Raw genomic sequence first — 12075 nt, 5'->3', positions numbered from 1 at the left:
CAAATAAGCACATGAAAAAAATACTCAACATCATTAGTTACTAAGGAAATGTCAATTGAAACAGTGAGATAAAACTACACACCTATGGAATGGCTAAAATTAAAAAACCTGATAATATCAGAGGTTTGTGGGGATATGGAGCAACTGGAAACCAGAACTCTCCTACATTGCTGATGGGAATGCAAAACGTTATAGCTGCTTTGGAAAGCAGTTTGGCAGTTTTTAAAGAAATCCCAATTTTTTTTTAATTCGTAACTTTTTCTCACTCATAATAATAATAATAACAAAAACGATACTAGCTTATACCAAAAGTAATTTATTGATTCATAAATGAAAAGTCCAGGGGTTGTTTGCTTTAGGTATGGCTGGATCAAGATATTCAAATGATGTTATCAGAAAGTTATCTTTCCTAAACTCCTAAACTTTTATTGGGTTGGCCTCAACCTTAAGCAGGCCCTCACCCTGTGGTAGGTGCCCCCCATTGCAGGTTGTCATAGTCACAACTCCTAGTGCAATGGAAAGAAATCTCTTCCTGCAGAGTGCTGATGAGGGTCCTAGGACTAGTTCTCATTGGCTTCACCTTGGTTATGTGGCCATGGCATAACATAACATGATTGGCTTATGCTTGAGTCCGGTGCCCACTTTTGGAGCTAGGGATGGAGTCAGCCCCACCTGAACTACATGGACTGGGTTTACGTGGCTCATCTGACTAATGAAGAAGCTCAGGGTTGAGTCTGGGACTGTCTAATTGCAGTCTTTGTTCTTAGCCACTTCTCTACCTGCCTTCAGTGTTAGAAAACAAATGTGTGTCTATTACAGGATATTTGGAAAGCGGACAAAAGTAGACAAAAAGATGATGAAAAGTGATTCAGCAGTAACCACTATGAACCTTCTGGTCTATTTCCTTTCAGTCATTAAAGAAATCATACTTTTTTTTAAAACATACTTCATTCCATATGATAGCCTTTTGTTGCCTTGATTTGTCTCTAGTCCTTTTTTTAAGGCCCAGCTAAGTCTTCATTCTTTCATGTTGAAATACAATCCATGTGCAAAAGAGTTCTGTAAACTATGAATCCCTGTGCAGCTATTAACTGTTCTTCCTATTATGTGGCTCACCCAAATTTTCCAGATCCCTTATTGTGTCTCAAATGGTTGTCTTCTGGCTCATGGGTCCCCAGGCAGCTGGTGAATAGGCTCTTTCTACTCCAGAGATTCTCACACTTTAAAGTACAAGAGAAATCCTCAAGATGTTAATTGAAAATGCACATCTCCAGACTCTACCCCTAGATATTTGGATGTGAAGTAGGTAGAGAATGGCTCAAGGAATATTTCTGAATTTTTCTTCTATCAAAATTTACCATTTATACAGAATGACACACAAAATTACATGTGTACAGCTTAGTGAATTTTCACAAGGTGAATATATCCATCTATAGTGCTTCCTGGGGTCGTCATTCATTTATTCTTATTGCTTTATTGTACTTAATTGTATATACTACCACTTACTTGTCCATTCTTGTGTACATGGACATTTGGGTTGGTGCCAGGTTTTGGGTGTTGTATTTTGGTGAACACGTATATGTATTCTTTTGAGTATATGCCTAAGAATGGAATTGCTGAATCTTACTGCAGGCATATATTCAGCTTGAACTGATATGTCAAACAGTTTTTCCAAAGTAAAAATTTTCAAGGCTTATTCTCACACTTTTAGTATATGGGATGGGAGTTCCAGTTGCTTTGTATCCTTATGAACACTTGGCTTTATTTGTCTTTTTTATTTTAGCCAGTCCGTGTGGAGGTGTTCCACTGTGGTTTTAATTTTCATGTACCTGATGAGTTTGAGAAAATTTTCATAAATTTATTGGCCATTTGGATATTGCCTTTGATAAGTGCTTATTCACGGCTTTTATCCATTTTTCTAGTGGGTTGCCTACTTGTTTCTGAAAGATACATAGCATTCTTTATATATTCTGGATTTGAATTCTTTACATTCTATACATTCTTTATATTTTCTTCTACTCCGTCGCTTACCTTTCACTCTCTTAATTGCATCTTTTGATTAACAAAAGTTCCTACTTTTATCTATTATTTTTTTGTGTGGGTAGCACTTTCCCATCCAGTTTAGGAAATAACTGGCTACCTCAAGTCATGCAGATATTCTTCTCTATTTTTCTTTCCTTTTTTTTTTACTTTAGAGATTTCGTTTATTTATTTGTGTGTGAGAGAGAGAGAGAACACAAGCAGGGGGAGTGGGAGAGGGAGAAGCAGACTCCCCGCCGAGCAGGGAGCCCGATGCGGGGCTCGATCCCAGGACCCTGGGATCATGACCTGAGCCGAAGGCAGACGCTTCACCGACTGAGCCACCCAGGTGCCCCTCTTCTCTATTTTTCTACAAGTTGGCTAGGACAGACAACTTTTTAAAAACCAGCACCTAGGTAACTCTGATGCAGTCTACAAATTATGTCCCGTGAAACATTGTAATCTTCTGCTCTGAACATCACACATCTTTTCAGAGCTTTGTGCCCTGCCCTCTCCCTCAAAGCAGGGTGGCCATGAACGTCCTCCTTCAAGGTGGGCTTACCTGGTGGGCATTCACCATCCTTAGGCTGTTGTTTCTTTCCATGCAGTGTTGCGATAGGGACGCGCTCTCGAAGCTTGCGGGGGCCGGATGTGAATGAGTAAATTTGACGGTGTGCAGACTATGGTGGACAGAGAAAGAATGCCGCAGAGGGGCAGCAAACGTTTGGCCCTAGCCGACTATGGCCACATGAGAATGAGGGCCCCGAACTACAGATCTTCCCGTTTTCAAAGCAAAGCCAAGCATCTGGGTTATGTAAAATATCCCACTTTCTGAGTGATGTCAAGCAACTCAAATTCGAACTTTAAAAATTCACTGCTGGGGAAAAGAAAAAAAGAATAACAAAAAAGAACAAAAAAAGAAAGAAAAATAAAAATGATGTTTGTGGGTTTGTGATGGCCTCTGGCCTCTAGCCTATCAGTTTTCAAACTGTCGTAGAGTAGGGAAGGAGGCAGCCACTCCAGGTGAGATCATGGGACCAGCAGGAGCACCCCCCCCCCCACCAACCCCGGAGCACATTAGACATGCAGAACCTTAGGCCTTCAACCTACCAAGGCAGAATCTAAATTTTATCAATATCCTCAGGCCATTCATACACACATGAAAGTTTGAGAAGCATGTTCCATGGTCAAAGGAACAGAGTAAACAAAAGTAATGTGTTACAGACTTGAGTTCTCTTGTTGTATTTTGGGGATACCACGAGGGAGGCCCACATTTCATAGTGATGCTTGTGAAATTTCCTTCTATTCTTTTATCTACTGCCTCGTGCTTTACAGCTTCTTCTCTTCTCTTTTCAACTCTCTGCCATCAAAATAGCCTCCTCCCTAAGCCTAGCCTGTGCCATGATCTTCTTTCTTCTCCTTTTCGCTCCAATTTGACAGTGGCAAAGACAGGAACGTTTTGGAGATCTGAGGAGAAGTCCCATAGAGGACTCTTAGGGGCGAACAGTCTGGTGACCATCAGTATATTTCAAGTCCATTACAAGCATGACCAGCCATCTCCCTAATGATGCCACCCTCCCTTGCTCTACTCCAACACTTCTGTTATCTACCCATTGACCTTAAACTTTGCTGCAGTCAGATCTATAATGACATTTTAGGTTCAACGTATATTGAGCATTTTCAGTGTCCTCAGCTGTGGGACTCAGTCTGCCCTGTGGGTGGGACTCTGTCTTATTTATTTATTTTAAATAAAACAGGGATACTCAGCCTACTGCAGAATTGAGATAGCAGGTATGACAGGTCTTTGATAACAGTTGAGTACAAAATAATTATTAGGCAATTGGTGATAGCAGGGAGAATTCTTCCGTGCCACCTGCCCTGGAGAAAAAATTGTCAATTGACAGCAACTTGCAGTCCATGCTTATATCTTGCTTACACTCATACAAATGATCTTTCATTTGATCTCCTCCAGGTAAAGAAACTCCTTCCAAGGATCCAACCATATCAAGTGAGTTTATAGTCTCATCTGAAGACAAGGAAAGATGTTTCCTGCCACAGAACATGACTCCAGGTATCTAAACCCCAAAGAGAAGCCCTATTTTTTTAAAGTATTTTTCATGTAGAATACCACAGTATCCTCCCTATCTCTCCCATCTACAGGCTCCCTTCATTTTATCCTTTCTAGGCACCACCACCAAATGCATCTTTGTAGGCATGACCTTGACTGTGGTATTCACTTGCTTACAAATCTTCCAATGCGCTCCATTGCCTGCAAGATTAAGTTAAAGCTTCTCAGGTGAACACTCAAAGCCCTTCACAATCTGGCACATATTAGGAACTCCATATATATTTGCTCTACTGAAGAAAGTATATCATCAATTAAATTTTAAGGTGCTGGAGGGCAGAGGTAATTTTTTGGAAGACTTATGTATTTATTCTACATGATATCCTAAAGAGTTATGTGTACATGGCTGGTTTTTCAGAAAATGTTTGGTAAATAAATACACAAATTGTTGAATAAATATGTGGAGGTCACGTTCGTATTCTATATACAGTACCTTATACATAGCAGGTTCTCAATAATCACTTGTTAAGTAAATGCATAAGTGAATAAACGGTTGAATATGTGGGGTGAGATGGGCCGAACAGAAGAGCACCTGTATGAATCTTTCAGAAGCAGAACAAGATTTTGAAATTAACATGAAAGAAATCCTATTCTCGAGACACAACTTTCACAAGGTTCCCGGTAAGAGACCTCAACGGAGCTGGTGAGACGTTGGCAGCAGAGGGTGGTATACCTGGGCTGAACTTTGTGCCAGAAGCTCTGGGGATTAACCCGAAGAAGACCCAGCATCTGTCCTATAGTAACAGGGACCATTTTGGGGGCCAAATCGTGTGCCAAGCAGGTGCTAAATGATCACCTCTCATTCTCACGTGTGCACCTCTAGGAGGTGCCACCAAACTCCCCATTTCAAAGGTGGCAGAGTCTCAGAGAGGAAGGCAAGCCTCCCCACTGCCACACGGCTAGTCTGTGATGAGACAGGGGTTTTTGTTCATAGCCACGATGCTTCATTGCCCCTCCAAACATGTACTTCTCTCGGGCAGACAAACGATAGATTTGTGAAAAAGATTTACATTAAGAATGGTTCAAAGGACATAGACCAGGTAAATGGATGGTGTTTACATGTCATACCAGGTTCTTTCTTTTCCCATTTTCAGATTCGGTCAAACTGCTGGGCTGGCCATGAGAAAAACCTTGCCCTTTCTTGTTCTTATATCAGTCTGCTTCTTTGTCTGTTAGCTTGGGCTGTCCTAGACAAAAGGTGACTCACCACCTGTTGTTTCTTGAATGCAGTGCAGTCAGCATTTTGCCTTATCAGTGCATGAAGGCCAATGAACAAAGGAGGGGCTGAACTTGTCTGTCTTTTACGTTTTCCACCATGATGAACTGTTTCCAGGAAAGTCACTGAGTGAGAAGGGAACATTCCACCCCAGGCTCCAATCTCTCCTTTATATGGAAGAGTCACCAACAAAATCAATCAGATACATTAGCGTGAATAAACGACTGGTTTTCAGAAGGACTTAGAAAAAATGTCAGAGTGTATTTCATACTAACACTGGAGTGAACTTGATTTATTCCCTCGTCTGGTCTGCTGAGGGCACTGTAGGATCCCACAGGGGGCCCAGACAGGAGGCTCTGAGTGGCAGCTCTTAACTGTGGAGTTCTCAAAGGCAGTTTGCTTATTTAAATCCAGGTCTTTTGAGTGACAGATCCGTGGATTCACATGCGGACAAGGAGAGCCACACCGAAGGGGCTGTCATTCACTGGGGGCTATTGTGAGAGATTCTAGAAGGGAGTTTGGATCAGGCTTTGGAAGGACAGGAGAGATGGGTTTGGTGAAAAGGAGTCATAGAACCAGTCAGAGTCAAGGCTGATTACAGGTGTGACAAGATGAGGGCAGAGGGAGCAGTAGAGTTAACAGCTAATGCTTCATGTGTTAATTGAATATTTATTGTGTAGGAGGCACCGAACAAAAAGCTTTAAATGCATAATCTCATTTGTAAGCCTCTTAAAAGCCCCGTGAATTAGGTACTATTCTCATTTTGCTAATGAGAAAAGTCAAGTGTAGAGAGGTCATTGACTGCTCAGCATGGTACAGTGAGCGAGGGCAGAGCCAAGCCTTGAGCCCAGGTCCCTGAGCTTCACCTCCTCCTAGAGGTCAGTGTGCTGATCGCTGAGGCTACCAGACAGAGGGCTGGGTCGGACAGCTGAAGATGGAGGGCTTGGCCGAGGTTAGAACACAGGCCAGGGAGGAAGAGAGTGGAACAAACATCTGCCCGCAGTTCACACCCATGTCAGGTCGGTGGAGTATGTCCTATTGCAGCTGGCCAGAAGCCACAGCATTTTCAGGACTTCTAGGTTAAAAAGGGGCCTTTTAAATGTGGGAGCCCAGGCTGCCTTGTGTTACCACGGCCCAGCAGGAGAGGGGTTGTCTTTAATGGGCTCAGGGATTGGCAAAGTCCCTGGCAAGTTAGGGCTAGAAGAGAGACCTCCATGATTATCCAGTCCAATGCCTGTTTGGTTCATTGTATTTGATAATTATTAACACGATAGCTACTTATTGTCTAAAGAAGACGTGGCAAAGTGCAATTGTAAGATGAACCTCCTCAGGGTGGCCTTTTCCAACAATACTGTCCAAAGGCATACCCCTGCCCCTTGCACTGCTCCATCATGCTGTCTGTTAACCCAATTACATTGCTTTCTTAGCACTTTTCTCCATCCGAAATTATTATGTTCATAGAATTGATTACTTGCAGAGAATACAAGCTCCATGAGAACAGGGACCACCTCTATTTTGTTTCCTGCTGTATCCCAGCACCTGAAACAGCTTTTGCTCATAGTATTGGTTAAATAAACGTGCATTTTGAAGAAATTAAATATAAACTTTAATACATTAAGCAACTACCCTGGCAAACATTAATAAACTCATTATTAGAAACAGTTTAGAGAAAATGTATGGTGTATACATAATGCATAAAGTATAGACTATTACATATCATAAATTTGACATATAAATAATTTCCATATATATGGATAAATTAGTATTTGTTCAGAACTTTCACAAATCATCCACAGGAAGATATACATGTCTAGTTCTTCTTGTTGGCACTGTCACCTCAGTGCCAGGAAGCCTAGGAACATACCTTGTTCAAAGCAGAAATAACAACAGCAACTCCTGGGATTCCGGAACACTCCCAGGTTTCAGCCTTTTCTTTCTTTCTTTTTTTTCTTTTGGGGGACATTTTAAAGGAGGTACCTAGGAGATCTTTAAGATTACTTATAATCTCTAATTAATGAGGACACCAATTTAAGATTTAGGTGTGGGAAACATTGGGGTTCACCTAATTCTTTTTTCTCTTTTGTTGCATTTCCAGCCTGACCTGATTGCATTTCTCTCTGTGTTCTCTTTAAGATCTGACGCTGTCCTTCAGTGTGAAGAGCCGCTCCCGGAGGTGTGTAAACGGCCTCCTGCAGGAAGCAGCTAGGAGGCGGCTCTGGGCCCTGGAGAATGAGGACCAGGAGGTGCGTGCCCTGTTTCAGGTGAGCTGGGGTGGCCGGGTGCAATTCTGAGCCTGCCTTGTGTCCGGCCGCCGCATGGCTCGCCAGCACCTAGGACAGCTCCAGGAACAGAGTAGGCCCTCACGAAAACAGCTGAAGGAAGGAAAGAATGAATGAAAATGTACACATTTGCTGCTCAGCAAGAACAGGCACAACTCAGAAGGGGGCAAACTCTGGAGTTGCAGAGTCAGAGAAAAAACAGTGTCAAATCTGCCACTCATAGCTGTTTGACCTTCTACAAGTGACTCACCTGTGTAGGATGAAAATTGTTGATTATTTACCTCATGAAGTAGAGCTTAAAAAAAAATGTGGTAAATTGGAATTTTGTTGTTTTTTTCATTGTGATAAAATAGACGTAACATAAATTTTCAACGTTAATTATTTTCAGTGTACAATTCAGTGGCATCAATGCACTCACATTGTTATTCACCCATCACCACTATCCATTCCAGAACTTTTCATCATCCCAAACTGAAACTCTGTATCTATTATACAATAAGCCCCTCCCATCCCCTTCCTTCACCACTAGTATACTTTTTTTTATGTACCCAAATTGCCAATCAAAAATTAATAACTATAGGGCGCCTGGGTGGCTCAGTTGGTTAAGCGACTGCCTTCGGCTCAGGTCATGATCCTGGAGTCCCGGGATCGAGTCCCGCATCGGACTCCCTGCTCAGCAGGGAGTCTGCTTCTCCCTCTGACCCTCCTCCCTCTCATGCTCTCTGTCTCTCATTCTCTCTCTCTCAAATAAAAAAAATTAATAACTATAAATTTTAGAATGAGAGGAGAAAAAGGCTATCAAGTAAATAAACCAGTTCCTGCTTTCATAGTGGGTAGCTAGTATCTTCAGTTGTTAAACCAAGGAAGAAGGGTAAGACCAAATTATTTACAGTTTAGGAGAGATTCTTTTTTTTTTTTTTTTAAGAACTTATCCATTTATCTGACAGAGCACAAGTAGGAGGAGCGGCAGGTAGAGGGAGAGGGAAAAACAGGCTCCCTGCTGAGCGGGGAGCCTGACGCAGGGCTCTATCCCAGGACCCTGGGATCACAACCCCAGCTGAAGGCAGATGCATAACCAACTGAGCCACCCAGGTGTCCCCTGGGAGGGACTTCTGAAGAGAACCAAAGTCAGAAATGGTTAAAAGTTGTTGCAACTAGAGGGGAGAAAAAGGATATTACTTCATGTAATAAACTATTATGTTCTAGTTATTTTTACAGTCTCTGAATTAATTTGATACAAATTAAAAAGGGAAATGTGTTCTATTAACCTGTCATGTAAAAAAAAAAAAAAGCCTAGTTTGTCGGGAGGAGCCTGTGAGTAGGTATCTGTAGAGAGCTTGGCACTTTGCTTGGGTGGTGGTATGTGCTTCCTAAATAGCAGATAAATTATAAATAGTAGGGTTCTTTTATTTTTAGTTTCCAGAAATTCAGAAACTTGGAGGCATGAGCTGCTAACTAGCACCATCGTTTTTTAAAATTTGAGGCACTTTTGGCGTGCGCAAGAGCTGGGTTTGATTGAGCCAGGTGGTCTGGTGGGCTGAGGGTGGAGCCGGGCCAGCTTGCGTGTGGGAGCAGAGACCTGGAGTCAGCTGGATCTAGGCTCCAGTCAGGGGGGCCATCGCCTACACTCAGGTCACCTGGGGCAAATTGCTTAACCTGTCTGTGCCTGGTCCTCCTTGACTATAACACATGGATAATGCCATTTTCTATTAAAGCTGAGATGCCGTTTGATTATAAAATGCAGCAATATTTTATATACCTCAAAGAAAGGGAAATAAATGCAGCCAATTAAGTAGGATGCCATGCTTCCTTATCTTTTATTTCAGAAATAATTAAATGTGGTAAAAGTGCATCTTAGAATGGATTAAATAGTGTAATTGTACTCTCTGCATAGGGTTATTGTGAGTTAAATGAAGCATTGGTCAGAGGTTGATGAAGTGCCTGTCAATTGATGAATCTCCAGAAATCAGTTTTTATCTAGAACCCCTTCCCTGATAATAGGCTCTGGGGACTCCTGGAGCCTGGTATGGGAGAACCCCAGAGTTCTGGCTTTGCTGACCTAGGGGCTCTTCCTCTCTTCCTTCCTCTCTTTCTATCCTCTTCTTCTTTCCACAGGGTTCCCCCAGAGCAGCGTTCCAGGGGTTGATCTTTGATCGCAGGACCTGGCCTGGGGGACGAAGGATGTTCTGACCATCACTCATTGTAGTCAACTCTAGAAGCTTGGACAAGCAACAGAGAAAGATTTTAGGGGAAAACCAAGTCTGTACAGTAGGTCAGGCCTATTTTCTCAGGTATTAAAAAAAAAAGGGAGCGGGGGAGCATGCAAATTGGCACCACCCAGCCTTTCCGGAGGGCAGTATGGCTCCTGCATTTTAGGATTTAAAATGTGGATATCTGCATTCCCAACTGCACTTCTCAGAATGACTTGTGTCAAAACATCAAAGATGTGTACAAAGATTGAGGATGTTTATCACAGTAGTGTTTAGGATGGTAAATGAAAATAACTCAATCGTCTAACCATAGGAAATACTAACTAAGGATTATGTTAATGTAATGATGACATATATAACCATTGAAAATAATGTAAATTGTTTAATGATGTAGGAGATGGTTCCCAAAATATTGTTTAGTTTCAAAAGATTATAGAACAATTTATGTAATGTGATTCTATTTATATAAAAACAGTTACACTGAAACTCCTGCATAGGAAAAAGGATTCAAAGTTAATACACTGAAGTGTTAACACTGATGAGCTCTAGGAGGAGGGACTATGGATGATTTTTGTTTTTGTGTAATTTGCTTTTTCTGTTTGTCATCTTTATAAAAGTAATCATTGGACATAGATTCACAATCAAACTTACTTCCAACGTGCCTTCTCTTATTTATCCTTCACCTTCTCCCATACACCTTTTTTTTTTTTTTGAACACAAAAGGTAGAGTTCTTTGCACACAGTTCTGCATCCTGGTTCCTTTCTGTTGCTGCTATTGTTCCATCTAGCAGTGTATGTTTGAAGGCTGCATCAGTGCACAAAGAATTTCCTCATTCTTTTTTATGGCTGCATAATATCATAATATTCTATTGCATGGATGAATCGGCATTCATTTTAACCAGTCTCCTATTGGTGGACATTTAGGTTATTTCCTTTTTTTTTCTATTTTTTTTTTTTGGTGTAAAAAAACCCAGCGCTACAATCAAGAAAATCACATGAAGCATTTTGCACTTCTCTGAGATTATTAACAGGATGCAGTCATCCCAGGCTGACTCACTGTTCTCTTTACCTAGGACCTCTCAGCCAGGTTGGTGGGCATCCAGTCCCAGAAGGCTCAGTTCCTTATCACCTTCAAGACCATGGAGGAAATCTGGAAGTTTTCCACCTACTTGAACTTAGGTATGACATGGAGCAGGTGGGTGGAGGAGAACCTACATCTTGGTTCAGCCAATTTGTAAGGGCTTGACATTAGGGAATTGGTCTGGCTCTGATAATTAAAAGAGGTAGAGCCCTGACACAGATGGTTAACTTTTGAAATATCACAAACTGCCTGGAACTAAATCTAAAGCAAATATTAACTATTACTCTCAAATGCTATGTGCAACATTACTTTGTTTTCAGGGAGAGACTACTTTCTTCAATAATCAATCCATTGGTAAACTGTTCTTGGTGATCACTAAATTTGAAGGACTGGGAGAGATGCAGAATGATGGTTTAAAAAAAAAAAGGAACCAGTCTTGAGTCAGATCAAAGTAGCTGCTCAAAATAGTACAGTTGTGGATACTTTAGCCCATGTTTTTGGAAAAGAGTCAAAGAAAGAGATGGGGGAGTTATCTGCTAAAGGGGACTTGGATTGCAGGGTTTTCTAGGAAGTGACCTTGTGTAGGGGTGGAGGGTCAAGATAGCTCTTGGTTGGAGGGTAGAACTTCTCTCATGGTTATGTTGATTTTCTGCTCACCACACTGTGCATCTCCTTCCACGATCATTTAGAGACCTGTCTTCAGTTCAAAGTGTGCTCCATGGACCAGCAGCATCGGCATCATGCGGATCTTGTTAGAAAAGTAGAAACCCAGGGCGCCTGGGTGGCTCAGTCGTTAAGCGTCTGCCTTCGGCTTGGGTCATGGTCCCAGAGTCCTGGGATTGAGTCCCACGTCGGGGTCCCTGCTCAGCGGGAAGCCTGCTTTTCCCTCTCCCACTCCCCCTGCTGTGTTCCTGCTCTCGCTGTCTCGGTCAAATAAATAAATAAAATCTTAAAAAAAAAAAAAAAAGAAAAGTAGAAACCCAGGCCCCATCCCAGATCTACTGAACCAGTATCTGTATTTTAATAAGATCCCCAGGTGATTTGTGTACACCTTCAAGTACCAGAAGCACATGAGGCCTAAGTAGATAGAACAGAGTCAGAGTGGAAAGAAACAGGTTTTTGCATCTTAAGAAAGAGGAAGTCAA

The 12075-nt window shown here is 41.9% G+C and overlaps 1 protein-coding gene across 7 annotated transcripts in view; it reads left to right on the top strand.

Moving 5' to 3' along the window:
* The window catches only part of SH3TC2 (SH3 domain and tetratricopeptide repeats 2), a 77342-nt gene that overhangs the window by 4658 nt on the left and 60609 nt on the right, over positions 1-12075 (top strand). For 6 of the 7 annotated variants that reach the window (XM_081826144.1, XM_081826145.1, XM_081826142.1 and 3 more), the window contains exons 2-4: positions 3992-4090; positions 7494-7621; positions 10923-11028. In XM_081826144.1, coding sequence (XP_081682270.1) covers positions 3992-4090; positions 7494-7621; positions 10923-11028 — 333 coding nt within the window. The remainder of the gene's footprint in view (positions 1-3991; positions 4091-7493; positions 7622-10922; positions 11029-12075) is intronic. The other variant, XM_081826143.1, reaches the window with a different exon arrangement.

This window comes from Leptonychotes weddellii, chromosome 7 (assembly GCF_054177405.1).
Source record: "Leptonychotes weddellii isolate Sample4059 chromosome 7, ASM5417740v2, whole genome shotgun sequence".
Lineage (NCBI taxonomy): Eukaryota > Metazoa > Chordata > Mammalia > Carnivora > Phocidae > Leptonychotes > Leptonychotes weddellii.
Note: the sequence above shows the minus strand (reverse complement) of the source record. Positions and strands in the feature narration are given on the sequence as shown.